Genomic DNA, 23265 nt, shown 5'->3' on the forward strand with positions numbered 1-23265 from the left:
GAATCACTTTAATCTCGAATTCACTAACGTTATAGTTAGGACGTTACCTAGCGCTTTTCTCATAAAATAACTCCTTCTACATGTAAGAACTACCCCGCGATTGCTATTTTATCTGTAAACAATTTCTATATCAGGTTCTTTTCACCCACCCACAGCTACGATACTTTTTGTTTCCTTCGGAGTGGTTGAGAGGACGGACAACTACGGGTCTTCGTAAAGGAAAAACACGAAAAGAACAACCCGCTTTTCGGCTAATGAGAGTGTGGGGCGATTTGCGAATTGAAAGCACTCGTGTTAATGTGGATATTTTGATCATAATATTGGCTGGTGGAGAGGTTGACAGCTACACGTGTGGCTGAAGTGCCTGGCAGCCTGGACAATCTGACAGACAAGTCAGAATTGGTAGTTCCTGCTGTTCAAAGAAGGCGCAAGGTAAAGCTAGCTACTGTGTATTGTTGTTTCAAAGAAAAATGCCTAGGGCATATCATCTTGGTATATTACATCTCATAAAAAACACGTTTTCAACGTACAAAAATGCCAAGTTACTAAAAAGTATTGATATCAAAATGACGCCAAGTTACGATACTACAAACAATATAGGCTATCTTGCCTCACCGAAATGACATAAGATGTATCTCAAAGCAATGCTACCCAATATTTCCTCAGTTCTTTCAAGTCACTTGGCCCTGTGTGTATAAGCATGCACTACATGAACAGGCCAAATATATGTGTGGATGGCTCTCTCACAGTCAAGATTGATTGAATAGGTGTGTGTATGTCCAATTTGTATTGGTATGTAGGCCTATGTATTTCGCTGCCCAGGCTTTCTGTTGCGTGAATGATAGTATGTTTCTTGGTACAAGTGTGTTCGTGAATGTGAATGTAAGATGCTGCCAGGGAAATGTCCCCATGCGGATAAAGAAGTTCTCTATGTATGTATGTACAATATGTGTTTTACATGCAGTATTTATTGTACGTAGCAAATATACAATAACTTGCACATGTACTCAAATTCAGTTCAGAAGCAAGTATAAACATGTTTTCTGGAGAAATGTGCTTCCTGTCGTTGCTCAGCAGCAGTTCTGTACATTAATTAATTTATACATTAATTTCAATGTACAATGTTCAATGTGTTCCATGAGGCAATTCGAAATATTTGTCTCTTTGATCTGACAGAAAGTTTGCATGACATTGTGAAATGGTAAGATTAGAAAACACAGGGCCAAGTGACTTGAAAGAACTGAGGAAATATTGGGTAGCATTGCTTTGAGATACATCTTATGTCATTTCGGTGAGGCAAGATAGCCTATATTGTTTGTAGTATCGTAACTTGGCGTCATTTTGATATCAATACTTTTTAGTAACTTGGCATTTTTGTACGTTGAAAACGTGTTTTTTATGAGATATCAGTTCTTTTTGCAAAGCGTTTTATTATGAGAGTGAGAAATGCGACCCTGCAAGAAAACGGTTGTGGATTATGGCTATCATTGTGTGAATCTGTACAGTCTGATGAGCGTGTACCGTTCAGCAGTTTCGGTTTGCTATATATGTAAAACAGTGGCTGTGAGATAGGATGCAGTGGCGTAAGCGTAAACGCATCAGAAACGCAGATGGAATATGGTATGTACTCACGGATTTGACGTCCATCCAACGAGCCTTGACTGACAAAATAATCAACACGCCCGTAGAATTATAACTCCCTAGGTCGCCACTTGTGTTGCCTTCTGTCCTGCTCCGTTGCCTGTTATTTCGTGGAGATGCACTATTAGTGTTTGTAAGGTTTATCCTTCTGTCCTGCTCCATTGTCTGTTATTTCGTGGAGATGCACTTTTAGTGTTTGTAAGGTTTATAAGGCATTTTGATAGGCTAATCTGCAGGTAGGAATCCTCTTCGCCGTTTTGCTAAACTAGAACCGGAAAACATGATAGCGGAGAATAGGAGCAGACGCATATGTCCCAGCAGGCTTTGCATATGAGAGAATAACAACAGTGCGACAGAAATTAAAATGAAATTACGAAATTCCATAGTTGAAACAATATGTTTTTAGCAGAATGGGCATGTAGGTGAAGGTTGACATGATCACGGAGTATAGTGCGAAGTAAATGGAGTGACCATGAGCGAGCTTATATTCCTTATCAAATGGTATATATAACAGTCGGTATTGGACATTGGTTGTTGAAGTGGAGGGTCAAATAACATTGCACACATTATTTACCTGTAATGTAATCTATTGCACGAATGTGTTTTTCTCATGTTCAGTGCTAGTAGTTATACTTATGAGTGAATCATGATTTTAAATGTAATGTTTTAATGCGGAGTTGCAGAACGTACATACGTAGTAATTGTGTGTAGCCTATGTGGCTAGATAGAGAACAGGGCGAGGTAACATGAATGTAGAAACGTGGCGTTTGCTGATATTAAGGTTTCGTACGGTAGCCAAGTGAAGAAATATAGTTAGTAGAAATGGCACAGTGGTGAACCGGTGTAACTTTTAAATAAAAGGAATACATTTGCGTCATGAAATGCATATGGGTGGCCGTGAGTGAGTGAGGTTTACCAGTCTGTGACTTCGTTAGCTAATGCCATAGCTATGCAATGCGTGAAATATCATTAGCGAACCTGCCGGTAGTTTTAAAGAAGAACACAAGCCAGTAAGCACAGAAGAGCTTCCGTTGAATCCATATGGCTTAGCAATATTGTAGCCGGTTAATAACTGAACGTACAGACGGTAAGTCATAATGCATATATCTTAGCAATATTGTAGCCGGTTAATAACTGAACGGTGAACGGCGGGTAGATATGGTGCAAAAGCAATAATTAAGAAGTAGTAGACAATTATTAGTGAGGGTCGAAGCAAGTTAAAGAAACGGGTTCCAAGCTGGGCTTGAACATACGACCCAGTGTTCCCAAGCCTGTAACCTTACCCACTAGGCCACAGACGGATTAGCTATTCAACCTGCGGAGTTGCGGAATGTACATAAGTACTAATTTTTTGTAGCGTATGTGGGTAGATAGAGAACAGGGCGAGGTAACAGGAATGTAGAAACGTGGCGTTTGCTGATATTAAGGTTTTGTACGGTAGCCAAGTGAAGAAATATAGTTAGTAGAAATGGCACAGTGGTGAACTGGTGTAACTTTTAAATAAAAGGAATACATTTGCGTCATGAAATGCACATGGGTGGCCGTGAGTGAGTGAGGTTTACCAGTGTGTGACTTCGTTAGCTAATGCCATAGCTATGCAATGCGTGAAATATCATTAGCGAACCTGCCGGTGGTTTTAAAGAAGAACACAAGCCAGTAAGCACAGAAGAGCTTCCGTTGAATCCATATGGCTTAGCAATATTGTAGCCGGTTAATAACTGAACGTACAGACGGTAAGTCATAATGCATATATCTTAGCAATATTGTAGCCGGTTAATAACTGAACGGTCAACGGCGGGTAGAAATGGTGCAAAAGCAGTAATTAAGAAGTAGTAGACAATTATTAGTGAGGATCGAAGCAGGTTAAAGAAACGTGTTTCAAGCTGGCCTTGAACATACGACCCAGTGTTCCCAAGCCTGTAACCTTACCCACTAGGCCACGGATGGATTAGCTGTTCAAATTGCGGAGTTGCAGAATGTACATAAGTAGTAATTGTTTGTAGCGTATGTGGCTAGATAGAGAACAGAGCGAGGTAACATGAATTTAGAAATAGAAACGTGGCGTTTGCTGATATGAAAGTTTTGTACGGTAGCCAAGTGAAGAAATATAGTTAATAGAAATGGCACAGTGGTGAACTGGTGTAGCTTTTTAATGAAAGGAATACATTTGCCGTGACTTCGTTAGCTAATGCCATAGCTATGCAATGCGTGAAATATCATTAGCAAACCTGCCGGTGGTTTTAAAGAACACAGGCCAGTAAGCACAGAAGAGCTCCCGTTGAATCCATGTGGCTTAGCAATATTGTAGCCGGTTAATAACTGAACGGTGAACGGCGGGTAAATATGGTGCAAAAGCAATAATTGATAAGTAGGCTAGTAGACAATTATTAGTGAGGGTTGAAGCAGGTTAAAGAAACGTGTTCTAAGCTGGGCTTGAACCTACGACCCCATGTTCCCAAGACTGTAACCTTACCCACTAGGCCACAGGCGGACTAGCTGTTTGAACAGGAAATGTTTCAGAATAAAAATGTATGGGTATTTTTCGTGTGTATGTGCGTTTTTGATTGGGTCGTGTAGGGCAGATTTGGCTGGTGTTAGTGAAATGTCCAATGGGGAGACATGTTGTTAGTGGGATAGGCGGCAGGAAAAATAAGAATGAGAAGAAGAAGAAGAAGAAGAAGAAGAAGAAGAAGAAGAAGAAGGAGAAAACGCAAAATCCCCTTAGTTTGGGGCTTTATTGTGTGGACATGTGAAGTTGTTTATGAATTCTGTCTGTTGAAATGGGGTCAGAATGTACAGAATTTAATGTTTTTAAGGGCTGAGTGTCTGTGGCTGTTGTGGTTATTTCTGTGGGGAACCCTGAAAAGTGCCAAACTCTCGGTGCTGTATAGGTATGGGGGCATGCCCCCGCCAAGGCGTAACTTGGCGGGATGGCATACCTGCCATCCCAATGTATGTAACTAAGCTAGCAGCTTTTCATCGATTGTCATTGTTTTACAGTCAAACTGACTTCTGTTTAGCGAAATGATTGAAGGTTTCTCTTCAACTGTTAACTAGAAAGCTAGAGATCAAAACAAGCCCGTTAGCAAGCAACCTGGCTAAATATTTTCAGGGTTCTAGCACCCTAGCTAGCTATGGTATTGATTATCATTGGCGATTCTAGCTAGCCTACATTAATTTATTTGAATGATTCAAGTAAAATGTAATTGGTGACATTGGCGTAGACTAACTACTCAGCGTTTAGTTTGTTACTTTATAGTAAGATTCTTCTTAGGACCCAGTTGGTTAGGAAGACCATTGAAGGCTGGAATATACTAGCCGTACGGCCAGTTCACTGAAATTAACACAGATATCGGCTATTTATTTATATTTAAAATTGCAGTTTTAAAGTGACGCTCCTAGCATCTGTGGTTGTTTGTCCCTAAGCCACTCAAATAGCGTCATGGCGTCAGCCCCAGCGCAGCAACCCGTCCTGACGGTCGAACAGGCAAGAGGTGAGTGCAAGCATGCTGTGCCATTTTGAAATGGACACAGGTATGAGTGTTTTGTGGTAATGAATTGAGTCGTGCTCATATGACAGTATTGCTGTGATGATGATGTGTGTATACTATTAAGACGGTTTGACGATCAGTGTTATGTTATCCTTTACTGTATCGCTTTATCATTATCTTGCAATGCACTGTAGTATATTGGAAAGCTGCGTAATATGTTCACCTTATTCTTTCATTTTTATTATTTTAAGTGGTGCTGAGTGAGGTGATTCAGGCCTTCTCCGTTCCGGAGAATGCAGCGCGGATGGACGAGGCGAGGGAGAGCGCATGCAATGATATGGGCAAGATGCTGCAGCTGGTGCTTCCTGTCGCCACCCAGATCCAACAGGAAGTTGTGAAGGCATATGGCTTCAACAATGAGGGAGAAGGTGAGGGCCACAGCTTACACAAGTAATTAAGCTTTGATGTGAGAACGGAAGGAGGTGGGGTGATATGGCAAGCCGTTTTAGCTTTAATTCATTTATAGAGGATATTGCAAATTCGAATGCAAACTAGTTAGAATGCAAATTGTTGATATCAGAAATTCAATTGTTAATAGTATACTAGTTTGTTGTATTCTTTATTTTCATACTGTTGTTTTTTATTTATTTTTAGGTGTCTTAAAATTTGCACGACTGGTTAAGATGTATGAAACCCAGGATCCAGAGATTGCTGCCATGTCTGCCAAACTCAAGTCCCTCCTACTGCCCCCCATGTCAACTCCACCCATAGGGGGCGGGATCACAAGCTCATAGACACACCTGCCAAACTTTACTTTTGTTATCAGTGTAAATATTAGGTGAAGTACGTCAAAGAGCTCATTTCTAAGCAACCATGTACAAAAAAAAAACCTACCAGAAGAAAATCAAAGAGATTACCTGAGACAAAATTGTCAGGGAGGTATTATGTTTTGAGACTGACATCCAAGATGAGATGCATGTGATCAAACATTCAGCACTGAAAATAGTCTGTTACACATTCTGTAATATACTTTAGATGGAAGTGTTGAAATGTTTCAACGCTAGACCCTGGTTTCTGCTTTCGAGGCAGGAAGAGGAACTTTGAGAAGAATGTTCTCCACATTCCCACTGTATATTCCCGGGGTAAATGGGATCAGTACCTCACAACCAATTCCAATAGCATTGCTTGCCAATTTATTCCATTGTTAAACATCTTTCACAAATGTACTTTCCTTCTATTCATTTCTTCCTCTTCCCATTCCCATTTTAAGTGTATATTAAGATGAAGAAATATCCAGGTTCTTGTACTGTTAGAAAACAGGTTATTCCACGTGTTCATGTTTTTTAAAATATATTTATGTGCACAGCTTAAGTTAACATCAGTTCTTTAAAATTTCCATTACCAAATAAACACTACAATATAAACAGATAAGTGGCCCTTTTTGTCTCATGAATATAGTTGGTATATGATTTATATCTAACATGCATGGCTATAAAAAAGAATAGACTGGAAGAATAATGCTGCAACAGCAGATGTTCATGCTTATGTGTAGCCGCATAGGAATGTTTGTGGGCATGGACAAATAGGAAAGATAAATGCTATCTGTCACTACAGCACTAGGAGAAAATGGCAAGGTAGGAGGGGGCAAAGGGCATTACAAAGCTTTTAAAAATTATGTGGAACACTCCTTTAAAATTATTTTTAGTAAAGAAATGTTCGCTCCATATTCAACACTTGAGTGAATGGTTTTCGTTCTGATGTAACTGCTGGTGTAGGGGTTTAGGAGTATGTTTGGAGTGGTTTTGGCTTATGTCTTTCTGGGTTATAAATTCATATGGGTGTACATGGAGCTTACAGACAATGCAATAATGAATGTACTTATTGTGCCCAGTCATTGTACAGCCAAATTACCCATTAACAAGTGGAAGAAACTTCAATGCATAAAAATGGAATGATGAGCAAAATACTTTTTTCTAGGCAGTATGTATGACGACACACTTTTCATTTTAATACAAACTACTGCATGTATATTATGTTCCACCCCTCAAGGATACTTTGGCTCCAATCAGATTGATATACTTTATTATTATAATAAGGCTATGGCAGAGGATTACATATTACTATATACAGTAGACATTTCTTTTCACATTGAATTGCGAGGCTCTTTCCAAGGGTTCCCATGGCAGCCTTGCACACCACAATCAGAGTCCTTTGGTAAAACTATTGCCTTGCACACGCACACGTCTGGCGTGGGGTATCCACACATCAGTCCTTCAATGCACAAACAGACTGGAAATCCCACTGCTCAGATTCTTGATAATTAAACCTGACAGGATGAACATATTTACTAAATTTCACATAAAAAATGCTAACCTCATGAAGTATCTAAATAGAAAATATAAGACTGTTTAGGTAGGTAGGTATACACTAGGCATATGGGATGAATGCAGCCACTGACAGGCAGGGTAGAACGAACATCTGCATACATGTAAAAGATTCTGAAAAGCATCCAAAAGTTTGACACCCAATACCTGCATAGGACAGTTCCCTTACCCACAACCTAGTCATTGGGTGTCATTTCCACTGTTTTAGTTTGTGCTTGTTGTGTTCAGAACATAGGAAGACTTATTGCTATATAAGCATTTTAAAGTAAAAGTTTTCACATTTTGGCATTCAGTCGCTTAATTTTCAACCAGTAACCGGAGAGCTGGAGCAACATGCTCGCAGACTTTGGGCCAGTCTCCATTTAATATTTCAAAGTGCAAGTAGGTGCATAGCATTAACAAAGTAAAAAAAGGAAAAGACACCCTTCAAAGTGAAAGAAATCCAAGCCATGTGGAGGCTGATAACTGGCTCAGATGTTAATGACTTAACATCTGCCAATGCTACCCATCCAAAAGTGTCAGCCTTTCAATGTAACATTTCCATTGCTTTAAAAATTAGTTGCTTACAAATCATCTTGTGTTCACTTCCTTGATACTGTTATCGCAGAGAAAATTGGGAGCACGCAAGTCGAGCTTTTACTTGCTCTGCATTTCATACTGGACATTAACCAGTCACAGATGACAAATGTCAAAAGGAATCTTCGCTGAACATGGTGAGACTTCATATAGAGAAACTGATAAAATCACAGTTCATGTGAACTTTTTTTTTTTTTAAACCAGAGGACAGATCCTAATGCTAATGAAATAGTAACAGTACAAAAAGGAATGCACCTGCTTCCAGAGGCCAGCAGTCTGCAGTGTGGGACTCATTTTGGATACTGTAGTGCTCCTGAGCTTGACAAAAATTCTAAAAGTGCTCCCCCACTGACGAATGGGCGCCATTGCCTCTGCACCGATTCATACAGCAAATCTGCACGGAGTACACCGTAGAGACCTCGACAGGTGCGGCATTCTGAGACACAGAGGGGCGAAGTCACATCTCAAAATGGCGGTAGATGCTCTCCACATATCCCAGAACCCTCTGCCAGTCTGGACCTTCTGTTCTAAGCATCTCCTCAACTGTCTATAAAATAGGCAGGAGAAAACAATTAAAACCACAAAACATGTACACTGGCTTAGCACATATGACAAAATAACAGACAAGCAAATTATACCTACACTTTGCCACCTTTAAGTCTGCTTACTAACTAGATACCGTTACCTGACCTTTTTAACACAATGCATACCACTTTTGTTTTATAGAAGCGACTGACATGAAGGATACAACTTTTTTTTACCAGGCTAAATAATCCTTGAAACAAGTCCAGTTCACAAACCACAACTTACGATCCCTGCAAAAGGTATGCGATGACATAGCCCAGTGACTCACCAGCATGGATGTGATTCCCACACTCTCCCCAGTTTGGAAGGCCAACCCTAGGTTCTCTTTCTACACAAAGCATCAGCAAAAGATCAGGATTACAAATATCCACATACAATACAGGGACCCAGCAAACCATCATTCAAGATTTTCTCCATGCCATTTTTGTGTCCATGAATACAGAACGTATAAAGAGGTGTGATGCCCATGAAAATGTCTGCTTGTATCAGTGCCAAGAGAATACCTGTAGAACTAACACGTCATGTATGGCACTCGTATACACACACATCCATGTATCTGTTTGGGATCAGGCTGCTGTTCTGCTTGTGTATATGGGTATGTGCTTATGCATGGAGTCCCTACCTTGCTGTCCTGGCTCAGCGTGCTATAGGGGATATGCATCGGAAGATAGGTGTGGTACACTGCACAGAAGGCTAGCCCATCCACCCAGCTGCTGCTGAAGTTGGTGATATCAATGTTCTACACAGAGGACACAAGAAACAGAGCCATTACTCAGTGGCGCTAAGCACTTAGGAACCTAACAATATAAAGCAGATTGTTGGCAACAGCTACAAGAAGCAAACTATCCTTTGACTACGTGGTACTCTCCATCTTCTGTGACCATACTGTGACCACGTTAGGCCTGCAGATGATGAGCGCGATGAGGGTTGCAGATTCTCCCTCACCTCGTAGCCCTGGGTGCGGCTCTGACACCAGCGCAGCAGGGAATTCCGCTTTGAGCCTCCGTGACGACGCAGAAGCATGCTGAAACTATCCTGAGGTCTGGGGACATGAAGAGGAGAAAGACCCTAATAGTCACCGATAACTCTGTGTAAGTAGTAATACTGGGTGAGATGCAGTATGAACCAGATTAGCTTGGTTCCAAAACAGCCCTCCTTCACACGGTTCAATAGTTATCAGTGTTTTTGGAACAACCGACAGCTTCAGGCCTCACTCTAGAAAACAAAAATGTCAAATTCCTGCTGTATGGAGGTCATTTGCTTCTGCAGATTACTTGATTCAGAACCATCATTCACTGGATTTATATTGTCAGAATTAGGCCCTGGCAAATAAAGCCTACAGTATATCTCATGAAGGCTGGTGTTCACTTTAATTTGTGAAAAAATCCCATCTGGCTTATGTTACAAAGCGTTTTAACAAATACAAGATCAACTCAGTCAGCAAATTGTGGAAATGGGCTGAAATATCTGAACTGAAATCCTATATGCTGAATATTGTAAAAAGGCTTTTAGACAACAGGCCAGTAGCACATCAAGTAGATGATTGTCAGGTATTGATTGGTGAATCAATACCTGTTGGAATCCAATAGCAGATCATGGGACCTGTCTGCTAAGACTACTTGCACAATTCTGAAGTGTCAAAGATTTCTAACCACTCTGAGATATAATACTCATGCAGAGTATTATATGTAATGTCACAGTAATGACACAGTAATGTCTATATTAGAGTTGTGCCTCTAAACCTATAATAGTGGAGTACAGAGCCAAATGAGAAATATCTTTGCCCCAAACATTATGGAGCTTGGTGTTCATTACCATCCAATTATAAACTGTGTTGCATGTTTAGCATCAGGACAAATATTATTCAACTATAAATCTGAAGCAGCTGCCCTCCACAGTAATTGTTGTAAAGATTGGTTCCACTACAGTCAAAATACCTGAGACCTGATAGGCAATCGTGTGAAAGCATAACATTTCAGGTTACCTGAATCATCACAAATATGTATTCATCAATCACCCATAAGAAAAGGGGTGTTACATTGCACTCAATATCAATATATTCTTGAGACTTGGTTTGGGTATGGAAGATGAAGTTCAGAGATAGACTAGGCCCATGCCCTGCTTTAAAAAAAAAATTATTTTCTAATCTGAGCTGTATAGAACGACCATTTGATATAATTGTTCTGGGGACTCGCCTGATAACACTGTTGATCACTGATGATGGGTCAGCGATGTGATCCTCCGGTTGACCTGTCAGACACAACAAATCAGTTGGTAAGATGCAACACAAGCCAAAATCAAATCAACAAGACCAATCAAACCAACCAGATAACCAAACATATTATCTCAGCCATAAATCATTTTAATTCAGAGCAGGGAAGAGTAATTTGATGTGATTTTGGTGAATTTTGGATTTGAGGGTAAGCTATGACATTATGGCTAAATTAAATAAATTAAATAAAATTAAATCAAATGTTAAATTAAATATACATGGACCTTCTCTCCCACGCACATGCATATAAACACACACACACACACACACACTTGAATAGGAGCTGGACCAGCTGTCTTGTCTTCGCAGGAGTCGGTCCACCCTCCTCCCTCTTGCTGGGTCTTGGTCCTGCAAAGAAAGACAACAACAAAAGAAAGTGGAACAACAAGTATATTTCACAACATAAACTTTCATAGCCATACATTTGAATTAGACATCAGTAAGATGGACCTCAATGGTATCAACAGAGCTCCAAATTAATTACGAGAATAACTTGACACATTATGATATTTGTCAGCCAACCTCAAGGACTGGAGATAATGAGTACCACCAATATTACCATCAATTAGAATATATGTGGTATATTTAGCATCCAGAGAAATCTTATTTGTCAGCTATAAATCTTAAGCAGCTGCCCTCCACAATAATTATTGTAAAATGGACCCCTCTATAGTCAAAACACCCCTCACAGGACAGGATGTGCTCTAACCTTGCTGAGGGGTCCTGTTGTGGTTGTCATAGGCTGCGAGCTACCATTCGGTGCAGATGGGGATTCAGAGGGCAGGGGGATTCTAGAGAGACTTCTGAAAAACAACAGACCAAGCTGTACTTTTGAGTATCGAGGGGCTCCATTCACTTTGAACAGGAACAATTAATAACACAGAACCAAACCAAATTATGCCACCTTTTGTTGCCTAACCACAATTGTGGCATTTCTGTGGTAGTTTAAAATTACAAAATTTTTTTTTTTTAATAATAATAAAATGCATGCTGAAATCCCTGCTTCCTCACACCATGTATTCTTGTGATCTAGTGCTACCAGAATACTGGTACTTTTTGCTGGTAACTTCCATCAACTGGAATCCCATGTGGAAGATTCTCTACCAGTTATAATAAAGTGCATGGGGCAGCTGACGTATATTAGGGGACTAGAAGTACTTTAAAAAGAGGATATCAAAGCTAGTGTACAACAGGAATAAGGATGTTCAAATGAAAGCAGATGCTGCTGAAAAACTACACTTGTTCCTAAAGAATCATCTCGGTGAAAATTCAATGTTTTCCATCAACCTTTACAGGAGAGTAAGCATATTAATAATCATACAGGCTTGTCTGGTGGTTGGGATCATGAAGGTTGAACTCAGCTTTTACTGAACATTAAATATATAATTGTGTTCTACATCACTTCCTTCTGTGTATACTTTTTCTTTCAGCTAAAGCGTGCTTTCATAACACTGCACTGCAAGCTCTCACTCTGGAGTCCCTCCTTTCATTCACAGAACTATTGTTATTCACAAAACTGCATCATTGCAAAACCTGTGCAGAACACCCCTCACTCTCCCCCCCCCCCCCCACCTCCTTCCCCAGACTGCTGCTATGATTCCAGCAGTGGTGAGGTCTATGAACATTAGGGCAGCTGAAGTCCAGCTTTACCTGGACCTCTCACATAGCATTACTATTCTCCGGGGATCCCTCCCAGAATATGACTCTTCTTTCTTCTTCTCCTCAGCTGCCACACTCCGCAGGTACCTCTCCACCACCGCCTTTCCCCCATGCTGTGGCTCCTCCCCTTTCTGGATGTCCTCTGAGACACACGTTTTGACCTCACACCCAGTCTGCGTCTCTGAGTCCTGCTCCTTCCCCGCCCGTGACCCCTCTCTGTCCCTCAGTGATCCGAGCTCCTCCGCGGCCTGCTGGTGGGTCAGAGTCAGAGCGGACAATTTTTGGCAGGTCTCTCTGTGCTCGGCCCTAAGGGTGTCCAGCTCCTCCCTGGCCTGCTTGTGGCTGAGGGCCAGGGCAGACAGTTTCTGGCAGGCCTCTTTGTGCTGGGCCCTCAGGGACTCCAGCTCTCCGTCTGTCTCCTGCTGCTTGCGGAGTGCGGCAGCCAGCTGCCGTTCTGTGTCCTGCTGGGTCTCTCTGAGCTTGCCCAGCTCCTCCTCTGCTTCCAGACGCAGCCGGTCCGCAACTGCTACTGCCACCTGGAGGTCTGCCTGGAACTGCAGCCATTCACTCCGCTCTGTCTGCCAGCGAGGAAAGACATGGAATTACTCAAAGTACGTAAAACCAGAGGTGGAAAATCCAGGTTCAGAAAGTAAAAGTATCTTGTTCCAGTCACCTGGATTTGCTAGCACAATTCTTCAGCCAAGAGGTAAAACTAATACGTGAAATCCTCTGGTCCATGGGTGGAAGAAACGCATGGCAGGACTTTCTTTCTGACCCCTGGACTTTCCACCTCTGCATAAAGCAGAACCTACATACCTAATTCTAGTCTACAAGAGACTGAATTCTCACATAAACACAGGACAAAGTTAGGTAGTGCCTTGGTTTTGCTGTGCAATCTCAGCTATGCGACCGAGGGGGCGAGGGAGAGAGTAAACAACTTGTTTCTCATTTGGCAGAAACTCGCTTACCTTAACATTTCTCAACAGGCAATCAATAACTGCTCTCTTATTGTGTGGCTGTACAGAAGAACTGCTGTTCCCTCCTGCAAATAAGAGCTCTACCGTGACCTCACAGGTTTCAATCACACAAGTTGCAAGTCCCAACAAGAACAGTGGCACAGTGAAAAAAAAAAAAACAGTGAAAGGCAACGGTCTTGTACCCTGTACCAAGGGTGTGTGTTTGGTGCCAAAGGTTATTCAGGTGGGGTCCTTCGCAACCGCACCTCAGGAATGTAAGCCACATTGGCACAGTGGAATTTATGGCACTCATGTCAAGATTTGTGTACAATGCTTTGCACCTGGAACAAAGCACACCATACTGGTACTCATGAAGGCTGTTCAGCGATATTTACAGATGGTGTCTACTGATAGCTAAAACGCAAATCTGTATAACATGCTGCCAATGGAATGCCACACCATGCTTCAACATGCAGTGGCTAAAGGCACAACCCCAGGTGTCAGAAGATAGAAAACTTCCATCTTGAAAATGCCCGGTCATTTCTGATCCATTTGACAGAATGATAGTCCCACAGATGTTTCCTTCACCCAGTGGTGTTACCTAAAAGGCAAACATGTGTCTGACCTCCAAAGCCTTACGTACCTCCCTTACACAAACCGCTCCACGTTCAAAGTTCAGAAAGACGGGCCGTCCCACCCCACAGAGGGTCAGTGAACCACAGAGGATTCAGCATACCAGCCAAGCAAATACCATCCCGTAAGATCTTAGAAAATCAGGCATTCAAAGTTTTTTTTTAATTTTTTTTTAAAATCTGGATCGTGGCCCTGCGTGACTACAGCCAGTATCAGCGATCTCCCACCACAGCTTAAAAGCAGAACGAGGTCTTGGCTATGAGACGAATAAAGAACTTAATCATGATAATCTGTTTATGCTCCCTTCGAGATTCCTTTACAAATGGCTTCAGGAAGCAGCCCGTTATTACCTCCCAGCAGTCCTTGCGGTGGTGTTTACGGCTTTTTGGTCAAAGATGACAGGGTGGCTTGTGCTGTCTCCTTGTGTGATATCATACAGAATTCTGACCATTACCTCAGGGAATGGGCCCTGGGGTCCTCCATTTCCTGGTCAGTACTCGCTTTAAATTACAAGTTCTTTGGAAATCAAAAATCAGCTCTAAACTTCCCAGTTCATAAGAAGTGTTTCCAAATGCATGTGCCTCCCATTGTGCTTTCAGTGTGTTGTTATTTTGAATATGCAAAAATAATCACCCAAAGTAAATGGTTAGTCAAAACGTACATTTGAATTGATGGAAATGTACTCAACGCTTTTTGTATCTTGTACTACTTAATTCGTAGGAATGAAGCATCAGGCTAATCTGGCCTATCAGGACCTTTACATATCCCTGGTCTGACATAAGGGGACAAGGGTGGGAACAGGCCTCCAGCTCACCTGCAGAATGTCCTTCAAGCTCCTCCCCTCCTCCACCAGCTCCGCCCTCTCTACCAGCAGCTGCTCGAGTAGAGCTGACATCCACACAGATAGACAGATTTCACTTGAAATGATCAAGCAATGGTGTCCTACAGCAATGTGTTCTCCAGAATGTCCACCCCATCTCTTCTACATAACTTCTACATGGCAAAATATAGCTTAGCCAACCAATGGAGCATATTTTGGAGTTTACATTGCCTCTACCCACAGCTATTGTATCACCCTGGTGAACCAGTCAGTGATTATGTTTTTTCAGTCAGGCTTTCAAAGATCATATATCCTGACCAGAACAATAGCCATGATTGGACTGGACTGGAGGTACACCAGTGTCTATCTAACCACCCACATACTGCTGCTGGACATGGTGACACATCGTACCTGATGAGCATGCTGGTTCCTCGTGGTCAGGACTTGACCCCGGGGAAACCCCGTACTGCTCCTGCAGCTCAAGCGGGGACAGCGCGGTCACATCCCCCGCCCCGCCCGCCAGGGACTGTTCCAGACCGCTGTCCTTCTCCTGCCAGCTAGGGGTGAGGCACTGCATGGGGGTCAGGGGGGTGCCGCCCATGCTCTGCCCGCTGTCCACATCACTTCCTGTCTGGCTGGGTGACGTGAGGCCTTCAGGTCCGATTGCGGCCCACTCTGAGGTTTTGTTAAACAGGGACTCTGGACGAGAGCCCTCCAGGGAGGCCGACTCCCCTGCACCCTCAGACACTGACCTGGCCTGTGCATCTGGAACAGCAGCCTGGGCCAACACTGTCCCAGGTAAGCCTGGGTCTAGGGGGGAAGTAGGTGGTGTGTGGAACAAATCCAAATGTGATCCTGTGGAGAGATGAGCTGAAGGGGTGGAAGGAAACAATCAGTAACGAATCATTAAACATTCATTGTTCCTGACAGGCAATTCATTGTGCAGAGTAGTCATAGATCATAATACCAAAAAAATACAAAAATTGCTTGTGACAGGTGTGCACTGCACGCCAACTCATTGTGTACTTGACACAGTCACGCAGCAGTCTGTCTTGCTTGGTTATTCCTTGTATTAAAAAAATGATTTAATTTTTTAATGGGCTTCATTCTGTTAGCGTCACAGAATCAAGATAAATGAAAGGCTCAGTCTCATCACTCCAGCTGCATTTTAATGACCTCAAATTTACATGAGTTCATTTGTATGCTAGTTATATTTGTCTTCATGCACGTACACACACAAACACACACGCACACACACAGACACACACAGACACACGCACACGCACACCTCAAGGTTTTCCTGCTCTTCGTATTTCATATTCTGTCCTTGTTCTGAACTGCAGAATTCTGCTGACTCACCATCTGGGGCGAGCGGGGGCTGATGAATTGCAAGAGGACGCGAAGCGTGTGTCTGCAGACTGCTGCGAACACAGTGCCCAGCCCCGCCTGCATCATCGCCTTCCCTCCGCAATGACTAAAGGCTAAAATATGTCACAGAGCATCAGTAAGGGTGTGTGTGCTCTATGTGGATGAGTTTGTGGACGTCTTTGTCCCCAGTTGAAGTTCAATAAAGACAAATTAAAACGCATCTTTTTAGGAATGCGTTTTATTAAAACTGCCAATGTATTTTATTGCTCCAGTTTAATTGCTGCTTTGTTTTTAAATCATTTTTATCCTTTTATTGTCTTTTTCTTTCCTATCAACTTTTTAAAAAATCCTTTAATACATTTATGTAGCACAATGAGATTGTCCTCACAATGAAAAGCATAATAATTTTGACATTATTAATTTTTATTATTATTATTATTATTATTATTATTATTATTATATAAAGAACAGACAAAACAAAGCTGGAGATGGCCTGTAACCACAGAGATAGGTCATTTTGTCTTTGTGTGTGTATTAAGGTTATATAGTAAATTACCTGTAGGCCCATGGCCATCCTTGCTGGTGAGATTACCCATAATACACTGGGATTTGAACTTCTGGTCGCCTCTGTATCCCAGTTTCCTTCACTCTTGCTTCCCCTGCCACACTCTCCACCAGTGGGTCCTCCCACAGTCTTACCTACGACTGATTACTCCTGTTGATGCAAAAGTACAGTCCTGTCATTATTGAGTGACCCAACATGTGTCAACCACAAGGAGGTGCCATACTAAAAAAACTACTTGGTGGTCTTGTAATGAGCGAATGGCTCCCATGCACTACATTAATTTCATTATGGATGACTTTATTCTTAAGGTCTTTGTAATTCTGTACCCTATAAGGCACTACATCCTGTCATTTTGAAGTATATTCTCATTGATTTTGGCTTAGAGGACAAAATAGTTCTTTATGGACAAAATGCATCATCATAATCAATACTTTTATCTTTTTCCATCTTTGAAGGGCAAAGACCTAAAAGTCAAGGCCCAATAGAAGGAGAGGGACATCTGTCCTAAACCGAAAATGATGGAACACGTCACTGTGAGAGTGAACCTTGGTCATTACCACAGATTTCCATAGTTAAAATACTTCCATTGAATAATTTCTAGCAAACTCTCATATGACAAAGCGCAAGAGCGTATCCTGTGGAGTTTTGGCCGCGTCTGAATTCCTGGAGTAGCAAGACGGCAGGCTGTTCTTTTAACAGTGGCTGGATTTACCCAATGTCGGTTTTGCTGTCTGACATAACAGAAGAGCGGGCAGCAGGATAAGCGCATTGAACTGGAATTTGCGGTATAAGTTCACACTTGATCCTCACTTAAAGGCAGAGCAGTCCAGTGCCAGATTTGAAAACGGTGAACCCACCCAAAGCCATTTTCCCTGCACAATAACATGAAAAAGTTGCCCAATCTGGCACCATCTCTGGGTACTTCCTCCAAAGTTAAATCACTCAAATACAAGCCGTGCTTGTATTAGCAGTTTAAGGTGTAATGAGAGCGTTTAAACCCATCAGCTCAAGAGTGCCGAAGTTGTGCCAGCAAAATCCAGCTGCCATCTTCAAGGTATTGGACGTTCCAAAAACGAACAAGAACAGTAGCGTAATTAAATTAAATGGAGCCAGGTTAGACAAGAGAAACCAGTTCCGAAAGTAAGCACGGTTTGTTAAAGCAGGTTCTATCTTGCCCTAATGGTTTATGACCGATTAATGGATTAAAATTACTAATTGAGTTGATTTGTGCACCTGTCAGGTGGTCAAAATATTTAAATATAAATCCATGATAATTCACAGGCTGTATTAAAACACTAACAACTTACATTACGCAAATTTAAATTTATACTGAATTCCGGATCTCTCCTGGCATAAGGTTTTAAATGTTGGTTAACTGGCTACGTAGCGCCAGTTTTGACTTTTTAAGGCAAAGTGGCTGAATATAGTCAATTATTTCGCACTAACTTCTGGAATAACTTGTGGCCTAAACCAACTGGAATTCAGTAGTGTTTTAGTTTCAGTAGTGAATGGCCAGCAGTTTCGTCGTTTAATTTTTTTCATTCATTTCTTTTCCCGAGCGAACTGATCGAGGATTGACTAATATTTAGCCGTGGAGTCTCTTGTTTTTGGTTCAACTGGCACACACATTACGCTTTCGTTCTGGGGTTTTGGAATTAGGCTGACTTGTCTGATAGCTAGTAACGTGAGTTTTCCCCCTGGACAGGCTAATACCTGGGAAAAATATACATTACTACGCAACCATAGTCAAGCATCGGGGACCATATTCGGTCATAAATGGCTTGTCACTATGTGCGAAACTAATAGCCACTAAATCTGCTGAGTCAAATGTAGAGGCTTCCTAATTACTCTCGTCACATTATTACGCTGTACGTGTTATTACACGCTAGGAGAGCGGCAGATCAAATGATTATTTTCGCATTCATTTATCAAATAAGCTTGCACAACACGAATACATTTTCATCATTAATTCGCTGCTGCATTTGAGAAGACTTTCTGAGTTTTAGAAAACCTCTTACATCAGAGCTCAAGTGGTACGTGCTTGTAATTATTCTGAATCAACGCAACCCATTCTGTAGGGGAAGTCATGTAGAAGTGCAATTATATACCACGCTAATTAGATAAGACATGTTCACAACATGACAAGTTAAGAGACCGCATATCGTAACACTTGCCAAGCTGGCAAACCAAATACACAGACTAGCTACCTCGACGAACCTTTTGTGGGTGATTGCTTAAACCTCCTTCCCGTGCGTCTCTTATTGGGATGCGTCGATTCCAGCTAAAAGTCTGGCTTCGGCAATCCTTTACAGCACGACATGGAATACAAACAATCTTTTCACCCACTTGCTGTTATCTTTTCGGTTATGGAGGAGGTCGTCTCTTCAATTCGAGGCGTGTGTTTCAAGCTCAACTGGGCCAGGGACGAAGGAAGCGAACAGTAGCCAAACTGGTCCCGACCAAGGCTCCAGCTCCTCTGCGCTCTCAATGCGGCAGTGAGGTGCTTATTGACAAGACTACCACCAGACTATCTGTCCTGTTCAAAATCATGAGTTAAGGGAAATATTTCAAAAACAAATCGTGTTTATTAATAGAATCACTTTTCGTGGTAGCATTTGTCATGATTGTTTATGATGTTGGTTACATGCGAATGGCTGGTTTAATATTCATGAAGATTAGAAACTGCGTAAGTCAGCTGCCACATGGACGTGGAAGAAAAGCATTCAATGAGCTTTTAACTCTCCGCGTACTTGTGCATACAGCAGAAATGTCAGCTGTCAGCTCCACATACGCGTGAGTTGGTGGCAGAGTGATGTCACGTTGATTACATGTAGCGTAAGAGAATCGTTGTAAAGTTAAACGCATTGCGTGGCAAATGATGTTGCAGTACATACCTGCCAAAATCGAGGGGGCATTTCAGGTAAAATAACTGGAGGGAGTATCATTAGGTCCACGATCTAGAATAACACAGATTGGAACGCTTGAGAACATCATAAATTCTCTAGTCGTTTTAATTGCTGGCGGTGTTTAGGCTGCACAATGATGGAATTGAGATGCAAATCACAGCAATCCACGAATAATTGGCCAAAGGTGCATGGGAAACCGAGCATTTAACTGAATCGTGGATAATAGGTATCTTCGTTTCTTGCCAGTAACAGCACCCACTAATAGGTTGACAACGACATGTTTGTTTAATTTGAGCTAATTGCACAATGAATTGGATTATTGCCCACGCTCCTACTGGACTGGGAAGTTTGTAGCCAAGACTGGGGTGCTGGCTACTTCGATCCTGAGTTAACACAATCCAGCTGAGGCTAACATATGATCCAACTAGTCTTTGCTGCAGTTTCCAGCATGAGTCATACATTTTACCCAAAACCAGATAAGGATATCAAATTTCATTCGTTCTTTTTTTTGTTTTTTTGTTAAGGCAAGTCCTGGACAAAAACAAAACAGATCTACAATCTCTATAAAGGGTTAGCCTTTCGATTTTTCGTAAATACTGTATTGCTATCATAGGCGGATAGGATGAACGCAACACCAATGTCATAATCAACGTTTTAATAGTGAATTTTTGTGTGTTAGTGCAGTGGCGACCTCTGGCAATTATATTTGGTATTACAATTGTTGGTAGGCCGTGCCGTGTCCGAATCAACGCACACGCTTACTGTTGAGTATTCCAGTTGTATACAACTTCTATGCACTTGTATACTCAACAGTAGGCCAGTGTGCTGAGTCGGATACGGGCGTGCTTTGTACCTTCTAATGGAATACGGAGGACAAAAACGAAAATAAAACTGGATTAATGAATACATTTTCATTTATTAATTTCTCCTTGGTAACAAATGTATTGAAGTCAATCCAAATGCCGGAAGGTGGTGTTTTGCCTTGTACTGTAGCCTACTGATTTACCGTATTCCACGAAGCTGCTATATGGGATAATTCATAGAAGCATTTGAAAAGGATATTTTCTATTTGTCGACACATCCTGAAACCACAACTTCCAATTATTCGGACTGGAGCTATATATATATATATATATATATATATATATATATGTGTATATATATATAGTAAAAATAAAAAACGACTGGATTAAAGCAAGATCCAATATCATTTCTGTTATCACCTGGGTTTACCAACCACAGCCGAGGGGTCACTCATGTAAGACTAAACGAGTGCAATGTGTTCTCTTCCACTAGATGGCAAGGTCGAACCGTATCTCACGTTGTGAATTTTGACATTGCTTTAGTTACCGTGCAGTCTGTTTTTTTTTTAGAGTATTGCTTCGTCATGTCCTTAGAGTATTTATTATAATATATATATATATATATATATATATATATATATATATATATAGTAGTGTTAATTGTGTTTCAAAATGTTGTCTGCCAAATTGATAAATAATAATGATTGATATATCATAATGTTCCCCTTGTTTTCACCGAGCACAGCTGCTTTGCAAACTTTTTTTTATTGCTGTATGGTATTCAAGAGCCCCAAAGGTGCAATCAAGTGGCTGAGAGCTTTGGGGTAATAGTATATAATTTAGCTCTCCTCTATGGTCTGTACTGAACGGTGATATTGATACAAGGTTAACAGTTAAGGGTGAACAAATGCATTCACAACCATCCTTTAAATAAAAAGTTGGGTCCATAGGAAGTCAAGCCAATTAAGTGGATTAGGCCCTATGTTCTGTTTGATGACCTGCCAGCACTACCATGTTTCGCTTTTAATTTCCCGATTGCTGGGTCCTGTTCAATAGCATTGGCGTCTCCTGTGGACCTCTCTCTCTATCCGGAATGGATCAAAACCTGGGATTATGTAAATCCCCAGACACCAACTCACATCCTGTCAGTGCTCAGTTCCTCCTGGGCTTTCATAAACAAAGCAACATTATAATGTCAGAAATATTACACATTCAAACACGGTTACAATCTTGTCAGTGTTGCTGAAATATACGAGACAATTTTGAGAACTTATAGAGACTCATTGTAGGCACTTATCTTTTGATTACCACCTGTCATAAAACAATTATATCTACGATCGTATCTACAGCCAACAACCTAATAAACCTAAATCCTTCTAGTAAAAGATGTACAGTACCTGGAACTTTCTTGATTATAAAACCCTATATTTCTTTTACTACAAGGGAACATTGTAATGTTGATAATGAACATACAATAAACTATTGTAAATATCTACTATTGAATTTTTGTTGATTGATATTATTTATTTAAAATACTTTAAATGTATTGTCATGTGCATACATGAGGTGGCCATATCAGTCATGTATGCATTTACGCATAATACGGTTTCACAAATGAACACATTTCCCTCAAAGTTTTATAATACACAGAGTAACTGAGAATTTAATCAGATGCCTTTGGCCAATCCGAAATACCAGCTTCTGCTACATACACACATCCATCCAGCTTTCACCCAGCTTATTCCTCCCTGGCTTCCATGCGTCTCATACGGTGATTATTACAGTCAGGTTTGGGGTCAGTTTAATTTCAGCTATTAAATTAGCTGAAATTCAGTTCATGAATTTAAAGTGGTCGTAAATAAAACAAAAAAAAAAAAAACAGATTTTTTAGTTCATGAATTGAACCTCAATTCATTTTTTTTAACTGACTGAATAGAAATTGAATCAACCACACCTCTGATAATAGTATCAGTTCTGTTCTCTCTATTAATACATGTTTATTAAAGTGGTAAACAGTAGCCGTCAAAGTGTGGCTATGGATCCCTCTGCTAATGGAAATGCAAATGTAGTATCTGAAAAATCAGTACTTCTCAAATTTTCACTTTAACTCCTTGTGCAGTTTTACCTTTAATTTAAGTTTGCCTGAAAATAATATCCCTGGGCAGATGAGGGGAAAAGAATGGCAGCAACTTGAAGCAGAAGGGAAGTGAGAGAGTAGGCCAAATCAGGCGGGAGAGCCTCATCAGCGGTAACAGGAATCAATGTCTCTGACTATCTAAAACAGGGGCTTGTGGTCCCGAGGGACTGCTTTCCAGCAGGCCTCCCACACACTGGATTCGAACGATCACGGTCTTAACTGGACAAATTTAACTTGTCCTCCTGGTGCAGAGACTGTCATGCAAAGGCTGCTAAAAAAAAACCCAGCCGAACTGAGGTCTAGTAGCACCAGGATGTGCCACCTCTTCTCTTAGGGATCTCTGAATGAAATCACATCCCTGCGTCTCGCAGACAACACATACAGAGCCATACAGCAGCGAATGGCTTTGGCTTCTTATCCATTTACATCCACCGAGTTAGACGCGGAAGAGCTGCTGCCCCAGCAGTTA

The 23265-nt window shown here is 41.3% G+C and overlaps 2 protein-coding genes and 1 long non-coding RNA gene across 8 annotated transcripts; 2 read left to right on the forward strand and 1 right to left on the reverse strand.

Annotated features, from left to right (window-relative positions):
* The first annotated feature begins 233 nt into the window (after nt 1-233).
* grcc10 (gene rich cluster, C10 gene) lies at nt 234-6021 on the forward strand. Of its 2 annotated transcripts, none has more exons than XM_035420865.1 (4): nt 234-432; nt 5024-5135; nt 5384-5560; nt 5787-6021. In XM_035420865.1, the coding sequence occupies exons 2-4, from the start codon at nt 5084-5086 to the stop codon at nt 5924-5926; spliced, it is 369 nt and encodes a 122-aa protein (XP_035276756.1). In that variant the 5' UTR covers nt 234-432; nt 5024-5083; the 3' UTR covers nt 5927-6021. The 2 variants fall into 2 exon arrangements, with proteins under 2 accessions (XP_035276756.1, XP_035276755.1); XM_035420864.1 differs by having other exon boundaries at nt 5068-5135.
* LOC118229155 lies at nt 2132-6560 on the forward strand. The gene is made up of 3 exons (XR_004765619.1): nt 2132-2142; nt 3895-3898; nt 6045-6560. It is a non-coding gene; the product is annotated as an uncharacterized LOC118229155 (long non-coding RNA).
* A 637-nt stretch (nt 6561-7197) lies between these two features.
* Nucleotides 7198-19936, reverse strand: LOC118229013 (cytospin-A-like). 5 transcript variants are annotated; one of them, XM_035420631.1, is made up of 12 exons: nt 19845-19936; nt 16942-17100; nt 15429-15887; nt 15012-15085; nt 12600-13186; nt 11659-11752; nt 11222-11297; nt 10873-10927; nt 9623-9719; nt 9300-9416; nt 8946-9005; nt 7198-8639 (listed from the first exon to the last, which is right to left on the reverse strand). In XM_035420631.1, the coding sequence occupies exons 2-12, from the start codon at nt 16979-16981 to the stop codon at nt 8550-8552; spliced, it is 1749 nt and encodes a 582-aa protein (XP_035276522.1). In that variant the 5' UTR covers nt 16982-17100; nt 19845-19936; the 3' UTR covers nt 7198-8549. The 5 variants fall into 5 exon arrangements, with proteins under 5 accessions (XP_035276522.1, XP_035276523.1, XP_035276521.1 ...); XM_035420632.1 differs by lacking the exon at nt 19845-19936 and adding an exon at nt 19297-19421; XM_035420630.1 differs by lacking the exon at nt 19845-19936 and adding an exon at nt 19168-19254.
* Between the last annotated feature and the right edge of the window lie 3329 nt (nt 19937-23265).

Source organism: Anguilla anguilla, chromosome 6 (genome assembly GCF_013347855.1).
Source record: "Anguilla anguilla isolate fAngAng1 chromosome 6, fAngAng1.pri, whole genome shotgun sequence".
Taxonomy (NCBI): Eukaryota; Metazoa; Chordata; class Actinopteri; order Anguilliformes; family Anguillidae; genus Anguilla; species Anguilla anguilla.